The sequence below is a fragment of the Mustela erminea genome, chromosome 1, assembly GCF_009829155.1.
Source record: "Mustela erminea isolate mMusErm1 chromosome 1, mMusErm1.Pri, whole genome shotgun sequence".
In the NCBI taxonomy this organism is placed as follows: Eukaryota; Metazoa; Chordata; class Mammalia; order Carnivora; family Mustelidae; genus Mustela; species Mustela erminea.
The window spans coordinates 171549919-171565820 of record NC_045614.1 but is presented as its reverse complement, the minus strand read 5'-3'; the positions used below and the strand labels follow the sequence as shown (position 1 = coordinate 171565820).

At 38.9% G+C, this 15902-nt stretch overlaps 1 protein-coding gene across 36 annotated transcripts in view; it reads right to left on the bottom strand.

The window, feature by feature from the left end:
* ABI3BP (ABI family member 3 binding protein) overlaps positions 1-15568 on the bottom strand; it is a 256296-nt gene extending 240728 nt beyond the window's left edge. For all 36 annotated transcript variants that reach the window (XM_032350780.1, XM_032350494.1, XM_032350563.1 and 33 more), the window contains exon 1: positions 15364-15568. In XM_032350780.1, the coding sequence (XP_032206671.1) occupies positions 15364-15442 (79 nt within the window). In that variant the 5' untranslated portion in view covers positions 15443-15568. The remainder of the gene's footprint in view (positions 1-15363) is intronic.
* Positions 15569-15902: the final 334 nt, after the last annotated feature.

The following is a 15902-nucleotide window of genomic DNA, read 5'->3' as shown; positions in this document are numbered from 1 at the left end:
TGGGTGATCCAAGATCAAGAGCAAGGTGTGAACTGCATTGTCTTTTATTACCTAGCCTCAGAAGTCACACATCTTCATTTCACTTCTTCTGTATGCTAATGGAGCACAGGCCTGCCATGTTTCAGTATGTTAGGGAACTCTAAAAAGGCATGAATACCAGGAGAGGAGGACCTTTGAGGATTATTTGAATACTATATTTCTACATTTAATTTTTTTGCACCACAACAAAACTAACAGCATAAAACAAACTGTGTCTTCACATTTTAGTTGTGAAGTTTGAGATTTTTCACAAACCATCTCAAAGCCCTTTCTATGTGCTCTATGCACATAGTGGTAATCCTTCTAGCCACTTACTTGATACATCCTAATTCTAACTCAGTAAAAGGAAACTGTTTAGACATATAGCTCTTAACTTTATTGGCTTCTAGACATCTTTGAGAATCTCAACACCTCAGGGCCAATACCCTCCAAAATGTACATATAAGTAAACTACTTTACATACAATTGCAAGAGTTTTATGGACTCCCAGAGCTAAGAAAAGAAAGTCTAACCTACACAGTGTTTTCAGCTGGCTGCCAAGTATGAATATCATAGCTAATGCTCAATAATGGGTTTATGTCCAGTATTAGCCAAGGGACTGGCCAACAGTCGATGTAAGTAAAAATAACAAATAACTTTTATGCAAAATATCAAGTTCATCTTAATTTCACAGTTGCTCTTTTTCTTGATTGACCTGGAAAACTGTTTATACTTCATTAGGATTTCTTGAGTTTGGGTTACACTTAACAGATGCTTCAGGCTAATATTAAGCATTAACTTTAACATATATATACACAAGCAAATGATTCTCACTAATACCTCAAGATGTCACCAAAAACCTTGCAGCCCCAGTTTTAAACATTACTCACTACCAAACAAGTATACATTAATGGCGAATGCAGCTCAGAGTTCCAGCCAGGTATGGAAAAAAAGGTTGTTTCCAGGAATAAGGACAGACAGAAGTTCATCACAAGAATCAGTGGTGAACTTACTGTCTCAAGCTAATTTTTTTTCTGCAGACATGTCTCCTCTATTGAACAATAGAAACCATGGGTTCTCCAAGTTTATAGAGCTACAATAAGCTAGCTAAGTTCCTCTTAATCACTTTCTTTGAAGCCGTGTCTCAGGACTTGGTGCTGATTATATAAAAAGATCAGTCTTATTTCTCTAGACACAGTTAATCTCACCAGACTCAACAGTGATAGTTGCTAAACATGCAGATGACCAACCTACTATATCAGAATCTGGTATGAGTGTAGTAAGGGGTAGGGGGTGTGAAGGGGGCGATGGGGAAGGTGGGGCTCTGAATACTTAATAGATTCACGAAGTCAGTGGTTTGCAAAAATGTGGTCCCAGCAGCACTTGGAAACTTTTGAAAAATGCAGATTCTCCAGGCTACCTCATCTCTGACCCACTGAGTCAGAAACTCTGGGGATGGTGCCCAACACTCTGAAGTTTAATAAACCCTCCAGATGCTTCTGATACTCACTCAAGCTTGAAGACCACTACTCTTAGTGGTTCCTTGCTCTTCAATAGTCTGAGAATTATATCTCCATTTATTATCAATAAATCAAAATTCATAGGTTTATTTTCCTATTCCCATCTTCCACAACCAGAGCTTGTGGATGGATGTAGGATGCAAGTACCATAAAGGAGGAAAGTAGGTGAGAGAGAGACTTTGGTTTCAAAGCAGATAAATGGAGGTAATGTTCTTCCCCTTAAAAAAAAGGGGGGGAGGGGGGACAAATGTTCTCCCAAAATAAGAAAGTGCCTAGAAAGAAATATCCCTAAAAAGATCTTGACTTTGTTAATGCTTATCCTTTAATGCCTTTTAAATCATTTGATAATGTAATTTACAGGAAGTTTATTTAGTGTTAACGCCTGTGGTCCCTTTGTGGCCTATGAAACTCCAGCCATGAAAAGGAATGTTTGAAATGGGTGTTTCTGGGATACCACAAAAACCTTACAGATGACATGTGAGCATGGTTTATGACGATTTTGGAAAACACTACAGTAAATACTTGTTGTCTTAATTTTCTGACATAAGTGAAAACAGATGCTTAGAATGAATGGCCGATTAAGAACAAGTGTTATATAATGTAATTCAGCTGAGAAATTTAGGGCATTATAAAATTAAATTGTGTTCTTTGTAAAGAGCTGTGAAAGGCACCTGAAAGTACTTGAAAAAGCACTGACACGTTGCTGAAAAATTGTGAAAGTGAGATTTCTTGCCAAGAGTATGTGGAGAAGGGGTTTTGACTAACCGGGAGTATGAAGTATCGTTATTTCCTTAAGTGACTTAAGGATATTTTTAATTAGTCTTTCTGGAAATTGAGTTTAATATCAATATTTAAAATTTGAGTTACTGTCTTCCAAAACAGGGTAATAAAAATACTCACTTGCTCTAGTGAAAGACTGTTTATAAAGATTTTTCAACTAGATTGTTCCATATAAGAGCAAAACCCTAAACCACAGTAATACTAGTATGTTAATCAATCAAAATCCAGTGGTTCCCCACACAAAGTTTAACCCATTTCTAGTCTTTCATCTGTTTCACATTTATTGGTTTTTGGTTAGCATCTCAAGGAGAACCAGCACAATAATGCAGCATAGCACACACGTGTGTAAGCACACACACCCGAATCTGGAAACCTAATTTTACTTACATATTTTTTCACTAGTCATTATTACTGCAGGTCATGGTTGAAAAGGTCTAGAAGCCAATAGATGATATAAAGTTTCTGTGGCAGAGATACTGGAGTTCTTCCAGAACAAGGGTTAGAACTTGAAACAGACAAGAAGGCAGAAAAGAAGAGGCTGGGAAGAAAGAAAGATTTGGAAGGCATCTGTTGAGTACAGCAAAACAAAAGGGAGCTGGAGAAGCAGAGATCAAAGAGGGAGCTGGCACACTGAAATGGTATTAAATGCCTGCAACTGTGATCCGGTTGCCAGTTGGAGGATCTCATTTCTCAGGGACATTTGATACAGAAACTCAGTTTCAAGGAAATGTTGGCTACCAGTGAAATGAAGAGAAACATAGCATTTGAACGTAAGACCTATATCAACAAGCCCCTGGAAAACAGCAAAGTTCTCTGCAAGTTCTTCAAAACATCAAACCCCAACAACGACAATGGAACAAAAATCCAGGAATAAAGAGAAAAGTGACCTTACAAAATATCACCGTAGTATCTGGCTTTCATCCTGCCATAGTTGAAGAGATGTAGTAACTTAGGCCATCTTCAAAACCATTTAAGAATGAACTATGGTGTTAATATACTGTTATGGTTTGTCCAATCTGATAGGCACAGAGCTTATCAGCTGAATGTAAATTTGTGCTTTCTGCAAGCTTGCTGATGTCAAGATAAATGAGTGGGAAGCCATATTTTCAGTCAAGTGGAACATTTAGCATGACACACAAACACCCACCATTCCCTCGAAAAAATTATGAAGTGTGCATTGTCTTCCAAAGGGATGATTCCTTCTCTATCTGAACAGATTAAAAGTCAACTGTAAAGTGAAAATGAGGGTCTAAATGGCCTGCAGAAAAGGTTGGGCTTGGAAGTCCGGAGAATGTTCTGAGGAATCCTTTGGCATTAAGAGAGGGAGAAATAAGAAAGGAGGGAAGTAGGAGAAGAAGGGAGAGAGGAGGAGGGTGGAAAGAAAGGAAGATTAGGAACAAAAAAAGAGGGCCGGGAAAACAATCTCATTATGTGACTGATCAGACCAGCACAGTACCTGAGAGTTGGCTAGACAGAGGGTAGCAGGCATCCAGGGGAATTTCAAGTTATGCAGAACTGCATCCCAAGGATATGTGGGGGTAAAACTGACCACGGACCACAACTCGTGTTCCCAAATCTTTCACAATAAAAGGTAAATCTGCTCTGAGCAGGGCCTTCCACCACCTTCAGTGAGTTGGACAAAGTAACAGGAGCAGGACGCTGATGGCAAGAATTATGCTTTAAAAATCCACAGTGCTGGGGCGCCTGGGTGGCTCAGTGGGTTGAGCCTCTGCCTTTGGCTCTGGTCATGATCTCAGAGTCCTGGGATCGAGCCCTGAGTCGGGCTCTCTGCTTGGCAGGGAGTCTGCTTTCCCCCAATCTCTCTCTGCCTGCCTCTCTGCCTATTTGTGATCTCTCTCTTTCTGTGTCAAATAAATAAATTAATTAAATTCAAAAAAAAATCCACAGTGTTTTGGTTCCTCTCCTCAGGCCCTGTGTCACTGTGAGGCTGACCCACTACAAGCCCAGGCTCAGAAAACTCTGCCATACTGCAGTGGTGCACTCTGGCAGCTCAGCATCCTTTCAGGAAGGTGCACGTGAGCAGAGCTTCCAGGCGGTCTTCCTCTAGCTGCCACAGCTAGAGGATTATCCCCTCTCCTTCTTCTTCTTCTTTTTTTTTGGAAAGAGAGAACACAAACAGGGGGAGTGTCAGGCAGAGGGAGCAGAGGGAGAAGCAGGCTCTCCACTGAGCAGAGAACCTGATGTGGGGCTAAATCCCAGGACCCAGGGATCATGACCTGAGTCGAAGGCAGACTCTTAACTGACTGAGCCACCCAGGTGTCCCCTCCCATACCCTCTCAGTTAGGTTAAGAAAGGTCCTACCAAAAATGAAACCAAAGTCTCACTCACCATTATTTATTAGTGGAAGCTAAAAATAGAACTGTTGTGTTTATTATACCCTTTTCTCGGAGAAGCAAATCTGACGTCAGCAGGGTCAGACCATTTGCCCAGACTTGCATTTCCCCCTGCACTTCGCCCACTAGCCCCTGTTGCTATTTTCCAGTATTTGCCACTTCAATTCATGGTGAAACTCCAGACTAAACCTCAATGGAAGAACATGGCCAGCATCATTTTACTTCTAATTCTGGTTAAAACATGAGTAATTAGGGAATTGTTCTGTGGCAAGAGGATCAGTGGTGTGTTTGAAGAGGATGAGCCAGTCAGGGACGGAGGGACTATTCTTCAGATCATCTGATACCTTGTCCTACACTGACTACCTAGAGACGCTTGAACTCCATCTGGGAAAATGAAAGGAGAAGAAAACTTTGTCCTGTATCCCCTGCTGGCGTATCTGTAACAGGACTGAATTCCAGAGTTCTCTGCCAGCATGACATTGGCAGCTGCCCCAGACTCCTCCTTCAATGACAGAATCTGCTGCTCTCTGAAAAGGAAAGCCTGTTAGGGCTCGCATGCACACGTGTGCACAGTGGACTCTCAGCAGGGCGCTTGGGAAACCAGAACGTTTTCTTATCAGTTAACAGAATGGAAAAATCAAAGAATGGCATTTAAGGAGAAAGGAAATCTGTGACTCTATTTGGGCATCTTGTCGGAACCAAAATACCCCAAGCTTAGTTAGAAAGAGTGTGTTCTCCCCTCAGAGAGGAGAGACCCTTTGTTTTATTAGAAAGAAATGGAATACATTTCAAAGATGTTTCAGATTATGAGCCATTCTATGTGCTCGCAAAGTATCCTTAACATAAAATAGAAAGAAGATGAGCTGGAATACATATGGTAAATGGGCCCAATTAAAGGAACCATTCCTGAAGGTGATTCAGAGAAGTTGGACTAACAGGGAAATTCATTGAACCTTTGTTTAACTCCTGCATTTTGCATTAACTAGGATCATGGAGTGCTTTTTTTGTTTATCTTAATAAATTACATTAATTCATTTATATATCTATCTTTATGTATTTAATATTTATATATTTAAATATATATTTATTATTATAGCTTAAAGCTAGTGCATGACAACACAATGGAATAGCACAACTCTAACAAATTTTTGCTAAATAAGGATAAAGAATTAAGACACCAACAGTTTCATCTAAAAGAAAATTACTTTTCTGTGGCCAAATAGTTTTCAATACAACTTTCTCAAACTCCTTGAAGGCAGGAACTGTCTTACTTATCTTTGTAATCCTAATATTGATTTTTTAAAATGTCAGTTGAATAACAGAAAGAATAAATTTAAGTCCAGTCCTGAAAAACACAATCCACCATAGTTTCTCAGATCTGGTTTCTGAGATTTTATGAAACTAGAGATTAGCACTTATTTTCTAACACCAAAAACAAATGTTAATCTCAGTTTGAAACATTTCCTTGTTCTATGTAGTCTGAGAAGGGAGTCTCAAGAAATTTTCCAAATAAGGCTTTAAAATTCTAGAACGAAGCAGCAAAAAAATAAAAATCATCTGTGAATTGATGCAAAACTTAAATAGCAAAATGCTTTTCTTCTAACTTTTAAATTTTACTCTGTGAAATATTTATCAAGCACTTAACACACACAAATTTTCCAAAACTGTAGCTCAGTAGTTCTCAACTCTGGTCATTGGAACCACCTGAAGAATTTTATTTATTTATTTATTTATTTATTTATTTATTTATTTATTTGAAGAGAGAGAGCACAAGCAGGAGGAGCAGCAGACAGAGGGAAAAGCAGGCTCCCTGCTATGCAAACAGCCTGATGCGGAACTCGATCCCAGGACCTTGAGATCATGACCTGAGGTGAAGGCAGATGCTTAACTGACTCAGTCACCTCATTTTAAAAACTCTCCCACCCCAGGCCAATCAAATCATAAATGAGTAGGGCAGCACAGCAGCTCTGATACTTTTGACAACATTCAGTTGCTCTAATGTACAGTGAGGGTTACAACTATCAGGATAGATGTTACAGTATTTGTACTAAGAAGCAAAACTTACTTTTTTTTTTTTGGAGAGAGAGAGAGGGCATGAGTGGGGAGAGGAGCAGAAGGAGAGCAGCAGTGGGAGAGAATCTCAAGCAGAATCCACGCTGAGTGTAGAGCTGGACATGGCGCTTGATCTCACAACCCTGAGAGCATGACCCGAGCTGAAATCAAGAGTTAGCTGCTTAACTGACTGAGCCACCCAGGATCCCCAAGAGCTAAACTTACTTTAAAAGAAAACACTGAATGGTTATATCATCAGTGAAGTTTGAACTAAACCTCAACTTTATGTAAAATTAATTTCTAATCTGAGCAGCAGATGCTTGATGTGGGTGGACTTGGTTTGGTTTTCTAATGTATAGACTTTAGGTGTATAGTCTGTGACTGGAGAACAATAATGAACCTCCTATGAAAGCATCACATCTTCTACCTCCTTTTCAGAATTCCACAAGGAGGAACATTAGCTGACTGCATAGCTTGCTATACCAAGAGAGCCTAAAAACCTCAGGCTAGCTTTAAGGTTCCCAATTTTCTACCAAAATACTGGGAATACAAGTCAGTGTTTTTTTTTAGATCAAGGAAACTTACAATACAACCTAAAATTCTCACTGTGGAAGGTTCTTGGTGGGGACCCCAAGCTAACTTGAGTGGTAGACTGAGCCCTGATTCAGTCTTCCTGTCCGCAGAACTTCAACAAAGTAGACTAAGACCATGAAGTTTACCCTTCTTACCATGCACCTCCTGGACCTTTAGGACAATCCCAACAGAAGAAGAAACCATGGGCTAGAGAAAAACACACACACAGGATACTCTAGCACTAAATTCTAGAAAACATGTTAATCATATATCCTGTGTACAACCTAAATTCTGTTTTGATTCCTAGAGCATTTGGAAGAATTGTTTTATAAATAGCAAAAGGGATCTGAAAGAAGCTCCTTTAGTTCATCCAGTTGTCTTCGTCACATCCACTAATACAAGAATACTTTCTTCTGCCAAACACAAATTTAATTTGACCTTATAACAACTCCTCCATTTACTGGAGAAACCACCCACTGATATCTCAGAAGCATATTTTATGGGGACTGTGTCATCAACTCAATAGGGGCTACTTTCTTAATATTTATATATTTTGTTAAAGAAAATTTTTGCTTTGTCTTATGTTTTCGTTTTCTGTTTCAGAGATAGTGGCATCTAAGTCTTAAAAGCAGAGCTCCTATTTGGGGAGAATTTACTTTGCATATCCCTCTACATGGGACTGACCACAGATGTGGTCATTGGATGTGCCACAGAGGAAATCAACAGAGGAATTTAGGCATTGACTGGATTCTTGCATACAGAAAATTGTGTCACAAATATTTACCTTAAGTCTTTGCACTTATCATATTTATCTTTATTCTCAGCAATTTCCTAGAATTGATCTCAACCATGGAGGGAGACAAATTGGCAATGTGTCTAATGAGCATCTGCCACTAAAGGCTGGATTCTATGGAAAATGGATGGGTGCTAATGCTCAAACCAGTATATTCTCTGGAATTAGATTTCCTATATTCATACTTGCACTGTATCACTGTATCACTTACTAGCTATATGACCCCATTGACCATTTTGTGGTGGGTAGACTCTAAGACAACTACCAATAATCCCTGTCTCCTGGTAGTCATTCTCTGGGGTAATCACCTTATATGACAGGAAATGAATTTTTTCTAACCAATAGAATATGGAAAAGGTGATAGGCTTTCACTTCCATGATTAGGCTAAGATTATAATTTTCATCTTGCCAGCAGACTCATCTGGGCTTGTATACTTTGATGAAGCAAGCAGCCATAACAGAAAGGCCCACGTGGCAAAGACCCAAAGTGACCTCTGGTCAACAGCGAGCCCTGGCCAACTCTCTGTTCAGCCTGTGAAACACATCCAAGGAGAGGCCCCAGCTAAGCCAGACTCAGTCTTCTCAAAGCAACTGTGAGATAATAAATGTGGGTTGTTTTAGAATCCAGTGTTTGAAAATACACTGATGAGTTTGTGGTAATTTGTTATGCATTGGTAGATAACTAACAAAATCTTTAGGCTTAGTTTCTCATCTGTGGAATGAGAGAAATAATAACATATCTTTAATAAGCATGAGGACAAAATGAGATGATTTATCTAAACACTTAGCATTAAACACCAGCCTGCTATAGAGTAATATGATTATCATCTTCTTTGTATTTATTAAACAGTTTTTTTTAAAAAATTTATTTATTTGAGAGAAGGAGAGTACATGAGTGGGGAGGGGATAAAGGAAGAGAGGGGATACAGAATCCCCACTGAGTATGGAGCCCATCATAGGACTCGATCTCCAGACACTGAGATCATTACCTGAGCTGAAATCAAGAATTGGAAGTTTTACTAACTGAGCCACCCAGTGCCCCTCTTATCATATTTTTATTTTTATTTTTTTAAAGATCTTATTTATTTATTTGACAGAGAAATCACAAGTAGGCAGAGAGGCAGACAGAAAGAGAAGGGGAAGTAGGCTCACCACTGAGCAGAGAGCCCGATGCGGGGCTTGATCCCAGGACCCTGGGATCATGACCTGAGCCGAAGGCAGAGGCTTTAACCCACTGAGCCACCCAGGCGCCCCTTATCATATTTTTAAAATGTCATTCTAACAGATGTATGTATTGAAACCATTGCGTTTCTATTCTTAGCATGTTCTTTCTTTAGCTAATACTATTTATTTTTTCACTTTTTCACTATTCTATTATCGCTCACTTTAGATTATCCTATTTATATTTTAATTTTATATTTATTCTTAGATCACTTTAAGTTCATCTATTTCAACATTCTTTTATACCTACTTTTATAATGACAATCAGGAAACAAGCAAAAGGAAAATCTTTCTGAGGATAGTCACCCAGATAGAATGGTGGGTGACATTTCCTGAACGACTCTCTCTTTATTAGACACCTTAATTTTGCCTTAGACAAACTTTCTGTCAACTCACATTAACCTACAAAAACATTTTAGCTGTCTTTTCTGTGATACAGTATAGATAAATTCTTTTATTCTTGATTGTTCGCTGGACCCCATTACCTTGAAAGAGGGAGAGAAGCTAAAATTCCTTACTGTTCGGTGTCTCATAGTCGGATATAGCAGTCTGCAAAGCTGAATGAAACCAGTGAATGTGTAATGAACACAGGGAATTTTATTTTCAAACACTGGATTCTAAACATGACAGTCTCAGCATAAAAACAAATTTAATCAATTTTTACATTCTTAATATAAGTTACTTCTATAGCAAGTTCTGGATTTTATTCAGTTTTACTTAGTAGATGCTTAGTAAACACCATTTGAATAGACAAATCAATAAAACTGCCATGAAACTTTAGAGCTGTCAAAGACACTAAAATAATTCTCCCATGATTTTCAAACTTTTTTTGTTTCCTTTTAGCAGGGGAGCCATTTTTTCCAATGCACTCTTCTCCAATGACACCAGCGCATAAATACATACCACTTATTAAAAGCAGAGTTCTACCCATTAGGCTTCTTTTGCACTCCACACCATTCCTTGCCCCCCCCACCCCGCCCCCGCACCATCCTTGCCCTGAGATTAAAGAGATCTTCTCCAGCCCCTCTCAAGGATCAGTCACCTTTGGGGGAAATGGACTGGGCCACTTGAGCAACACGTGAAATTTTGTCAAAGTGAGATTGGGAGGAATCCATGGAGAGTGAGAACCAGACCCCAGGCACGTGTCTGGGAAGGTTTATAGGGCAAGACACAGGAGTCCTCCTCTCCAAAGACAAGCTTCTATTCCCTCTTTGTAATTAATCCTGGGGAGTCAGGGCAGAAAGAGACAAGGAAGACACAGTTGCATCCTGTGTGGACTTCCCAGTCCTGGCTTCTTCTCTGAGTACTTTAACACCTAGCTGCGCACAGGCACCTGGGGGGTGTCCTGGCCTCCGGCCACACAGCTGTCTCTATCAGGAAGGCCTCTCACCTCTCAGCCATCCTCTTCCTTGCCCCAACTTCTGTTTGTCTTCCAGGCCTCTACTAAGTACTTGCTCCTCTCCTAATTCTTGATCCCTCCAGGCTGCATTGGGTTTTTCTGGCTGTTCTCAAAACTCTTTGTGCTTCACCCAAACTGGAGGATAATCTCACTCTATTATAATTATTTCTTTACATCCCCGTCTCCTCCATTAACTGGTCAGCTTCTTGAAGACAGGTGCCAAGCTGTGTCTTCCTAGCCTCAGTGCTCTGCATATACATGGAATATAATAATATAATTCATAACAATTCATAATAATTCATAATATAATTCATAAAAATTCATAATTGTTATGAATAAATTAGCTTATCTTCCCATAAAGCAGGAAACTGATATTACACAGAAGTTAAGGGTATAGCCTCTGGCCACTTGCTGACTGTGTGACTGCAAATCACTTAAACACTCTGAACACAATTTTCTGCTCTGTAAAATAAGAATGGTAGAATACCTGCTTATAGGGACCTTGGAGAGTTAGATTTTCCACATTAAAGATATTTAGCCCTAAATTACCACAGGCAATCTGAGCCCCAAAAATGTTGGTAAGAATTATTGTTATTATTACCATCTGCCCCTGGTTTTGGTCCTGGGAATCCGTGATTTCTACCCTGTCAGGTAAGAACCTGAGGCAAAGAGCCAGCTGCCTCTTCGCTCTGCCACATGCCAAGAGTCACACCCAAGAGCCTTAGGCCTTCAGGCTATCTGATTACACTTGTATCTTGGATGTTCCCCTGTGATTGTCCTCACACGTGCCTCAGGATTGATAGCATTAGCTAGAAATAGTAGCCTTGCCTTCTTGCTGATTACTATCTTCCACACAGAGGAGTTTCTGCAAAGAGGTATGTCAAGCCCCTCATGTCCCACCATGAGCTTTTGTTGGCTCCCTTCACTACATATTGTTCTCTGTGGTTTTTATCTTAGCCTGGTATGCAATAGGGGAAGAAAAATTCTGTGGTGCCAAGAATAAAGATTCCAAGAGGTAGCTGGAGCACAGGGGCTTTCAAAAGTTTAAACAATGCGGTGATTCTTCTCAGGGCCTGTACGTTGTGGCTTAATTCTCTTCCTGAAAACGAAGTACAAGGGGATCTCTCCAGGAAGCTCTGTGAGGCCTTACCAAGCCCCAGGGAAAGCTGATCCTGAGGCAAAGGTGCAGCTTCCATAGAAAAGAACAATGTTTGGTCTTGGCAATCAAACATTGGTTGATGATGGTGAGGCTAGAGCCCAGGAGAGGTCTTCTCTCATTGTCTGTAGAGCAACCCTTAACTCCCTTGCCCCACCTTTCTGCCAAGAACATGATGCCTGAATGTATTGCCCTTCAAGAGATTTGTCAGTTTGGACACAAGATCACAAATTATAGTGCACATATTTTAAAATATTGATTCATTTTTCTATGACCCAATTAACATTATATCTCATCTCATTTAATTCTAAAACACTATGAGATATTTATCATTATTCCCCTTTTATAGATGAGAAAAATGAGGTTTAGCAAAGGTAAATCATTTACCAAAACACATACTCATTAAGTGGTAGCGAGGAAAAGAGATCCATTAGTAATAGTCTCTAACTTTAAGCTTTTGAAAAGTAAGAAAGACACTTCCAAAATCTTATTTTCTATAACAAAGTATGTGGCTAGGTAAGCAAATAAGCAAAGACAGGGACAAATAAAATCTTATTTAACAAATAATTTTTCTTATTTTATATATATATGGCTATTCTTAAAAAATTTTAGGAAAAAATATTTTTCTTAAAAAATATATATATAGCTATTTGTAAGAAAAATATATGTCTCTCAACTATATATGACAACTAAACAGATATATAGTTACAATAATTTGTGTATGTATGTGTATAGGATATGTTCTTGGGGAAATGTGAAATTAAGGTAATGGTTATGATATTTGCAAGAAAAATTGTATTCACGAGAAGGGTAGCATCCACACATATACTGCACAATGTAACTAGTAGTTTGGGGTAGAGAAGTCTGTTCACCAGGTGGGAAAAAAGGCAAGACATGCAATTCTGACTTGAATCCTGTCCTGGTTCTGCCATCAATGAGGGGAAAGTTACTAAGCTTCCTGCCTTTGGGTGTCTTCATTTACAAAATAAACAGTTAAGCTAGGGCATTGGCTCACAAATAGTGGCCTGTGATGAAATTTTCATTAGTTGATGGTGAAAGAGAAAAATAAAAACAATAGACTTAAGTGTATAAATTCATTTATTTTATAAATATGTTAAAATGCCTTGTTGTGATGAACAATGGGGATTTTGTATCCTCTTTGAACATCCTCAAACAATTCAACTATGTCCTCTGTAATGGAGCCCTGATAGTGAAAGTATATCTGTCTTTTTAGCAGTTCATAAATCAAAAGGTCTGGCAACCACTCAATTAACCCTTAATGTCCTGTCCAGCTTCAAAATTCTAGCCTCTTCTTAAATCACAGATGATAGAAAACTAACTCTAAAGTGGAAAGGAAAAAGAAGAGAAGTGCTTTTTATTCCCGTCCTCCCCCCATTCTTGTTTGGCTCATCATTTCCCCAAATGTGTTCTGTGAAAGATGAACAAAATATTATAGCTATTATATATTATATTATAATTATATTATTATAATTATTATATTATAGCTATTTCACTAGGAAATGGATTGAGTTTGAGAAACAATGGGTTAAAAATATTGGGCAGGTTTTTTTACTGAGTGATTCTCAGACCTTGTGAAATTCTCACATCTGTTGGGACTCCCCAGAAGACAACAAAGCACGAACACTCCTTAAGTTATTGGTGGAGAGCAGATGCCTGCCCAACTTCTTTGGAGGACAGTACACCTATTCTTAGGACACAGTTTGAGAAAGGTGACTTCAGCTAAAAGAAAGTTCCTTAGTAGTTTCCATAATAGAGAAAAAACATAGCACCAGAGACAAGAAAATTGCCAATTATTTTATAATATAATTATTTTAATTTGACAGGGCTTTTTAACAATTACCAAAGCCATGGATATTTCTTAAAATTACAAAAGAAACCTGGATGAGAATTCTTCAAATTAAAGTGCAATGAACCAGACAAAGTTTTGTGGCCATTCTGGGCAACTTTTCTATTTTTTTTTTTAACCACAACAAATAAAGGAAAACTGTGTCAAGAGATTTGTATCCACTGATTGCAACATGATAATTAAAACATTTGGAATTTGCAGAAGTCTGTAGTAACAAAAGTATGGCTCTACTCCCTACACAGTGAACATTAGGTAAAATAAAACCATCTGTAGGTATTGAGCCTGAGAAAACCCAACTGCTCTCCAATGATGTGTCCTTGTTAAATATTTCAGGAGAACAAACAATTAATTCTAAATGCCTGTGCCTCCTAATTGATTTACTTAAACACTTTCACTATGATCAAGAAACAAAATTCTTAATAGAAGAAAAAGATCTAATAGTATATGTTTTTACTATTTATTTATTTATTTCTACATAATTATCTGATCAGCATTAAGAAGGTTTACTCAGCCCTTTTTATTGCTTTTTACATCACCAAGTGAAATAGCAACTAGCTAAGGCCTCCAGCCCTCACATTCTGGATTCAAGTTACACTTGCCACACTGAGGAGAGAAGAGTTTTCACTTGAGACAGGATGATTTTGGAACAAACTATCCAAAGGGAGGACCCAAGAAGAATCTTTTGGATAATCTGACACTAACAGCTTTCCTTTCTGATTCTGTGCACACCAGGTTTTTGACAAGCCTGTGGCTCTGCATTACCTCTGATATTTTCAATCATAACTGTGTATTAAGTTCAGCCTGTTTTTCATAACCCTGCTGACTACGACAGTCTGCAGCCATAAAAAGCCTTCCCTGACCTGCAGTTGGCTTAGAAAATGCCTCTGCAGATGAACAAAAGAGTACATGCAATGTTTATGTTCAGAGACAGGAGAGAGGCAAGCTCTTGTGGCAGTGCTGATAGGCGCAAAAGACTTTTAGGGTCTAAATTTAGAAAGGTTAATTTTCTTTTGATGGCATTTGTAAACAAAATACCAACACTAAAATGAGAGCAATTTAGCCAGGAAAAGGGGGAGTGTCCCATCCAGCAGATCAAACCCTCTTCCAAACTCCCCTGGAGAGAACACATTAGCACATGATCGTACTTTGGTGTGCCCTGCTCGAGTCCCTCAACCCCCAAGTTAGCAAGTACGTGTGAGGTTTACACCATCCAAAGTTTCAGAATCCGCTCCCTTTATACCTAAAGCCAGTACTGGTTTAATCTCTGGGAAGGGGAATAAAAACACCAAACAACACTTTTTAATAGACTACCATACCCATCTACCAAGACTCAATATACAAATACTATAGTTTCAATCTACAGCATTCAAGCCACTGTGAACCTGTTAAACCTAAGAAGTTGGTCTTCATCTTTGCATTAAAGAGATTCAACTGAAAAGTAAATAACAGAGGGGGTAAATAAAAGGTAAAAGTTAAAGCAACTACTTCACACATCTGAACTTTAACTCTCCACAGAAGAACTATATCCCCCCCCCAAACCTGGTAAAGCAGATCACACTTAATTTTGACATTTAAAAACGAGTATCTCTCAAAAATTATTTTTAAAACACAAAACAGCAGAGCTACTTGCCTTTTGGCAATTTCTGTGCATTTCCCAGGGCTAGTGCAATACTTCCACAGAAAAGCAGACACCCCAAGCTGGACAGCATGTTGCATTTGCCACCTCACACGGGGAGTGATGCTGGTGGGTGTCCCGCAACCCTGGAGCCGCATTTAAGTGGACTGTCTCCCAGTGACAGAGGCAGGCGGCTGCACTTAGCTCTGCTGTGGGCTTACTCACAGGGGGTGGAGACAAAATGACATCACACCCTTTCCCACACACACCAAAAAAAAAAAAAAGGCACAACAGCAAAAACATACCATCACATTTCTCTCTGCTAGGTTGTCACTGTCTGTTCTCTCTGTGATATAAATATTGAAATTTTGGTCAATCTACATATGTGAAAGAAAAAGTACTTAGGCAGTTCTTAACCATTTGATGAACTACTTTTAAAAATCTAGAAAGGCATACCCCAAACCACTGGAACAGAATAAAGCCTTATTAAGAAGGAAACTGTTTTTAATTATCTAGTAAAACAATCCAATTCTTCTTTTAAATGGGAGTAAACT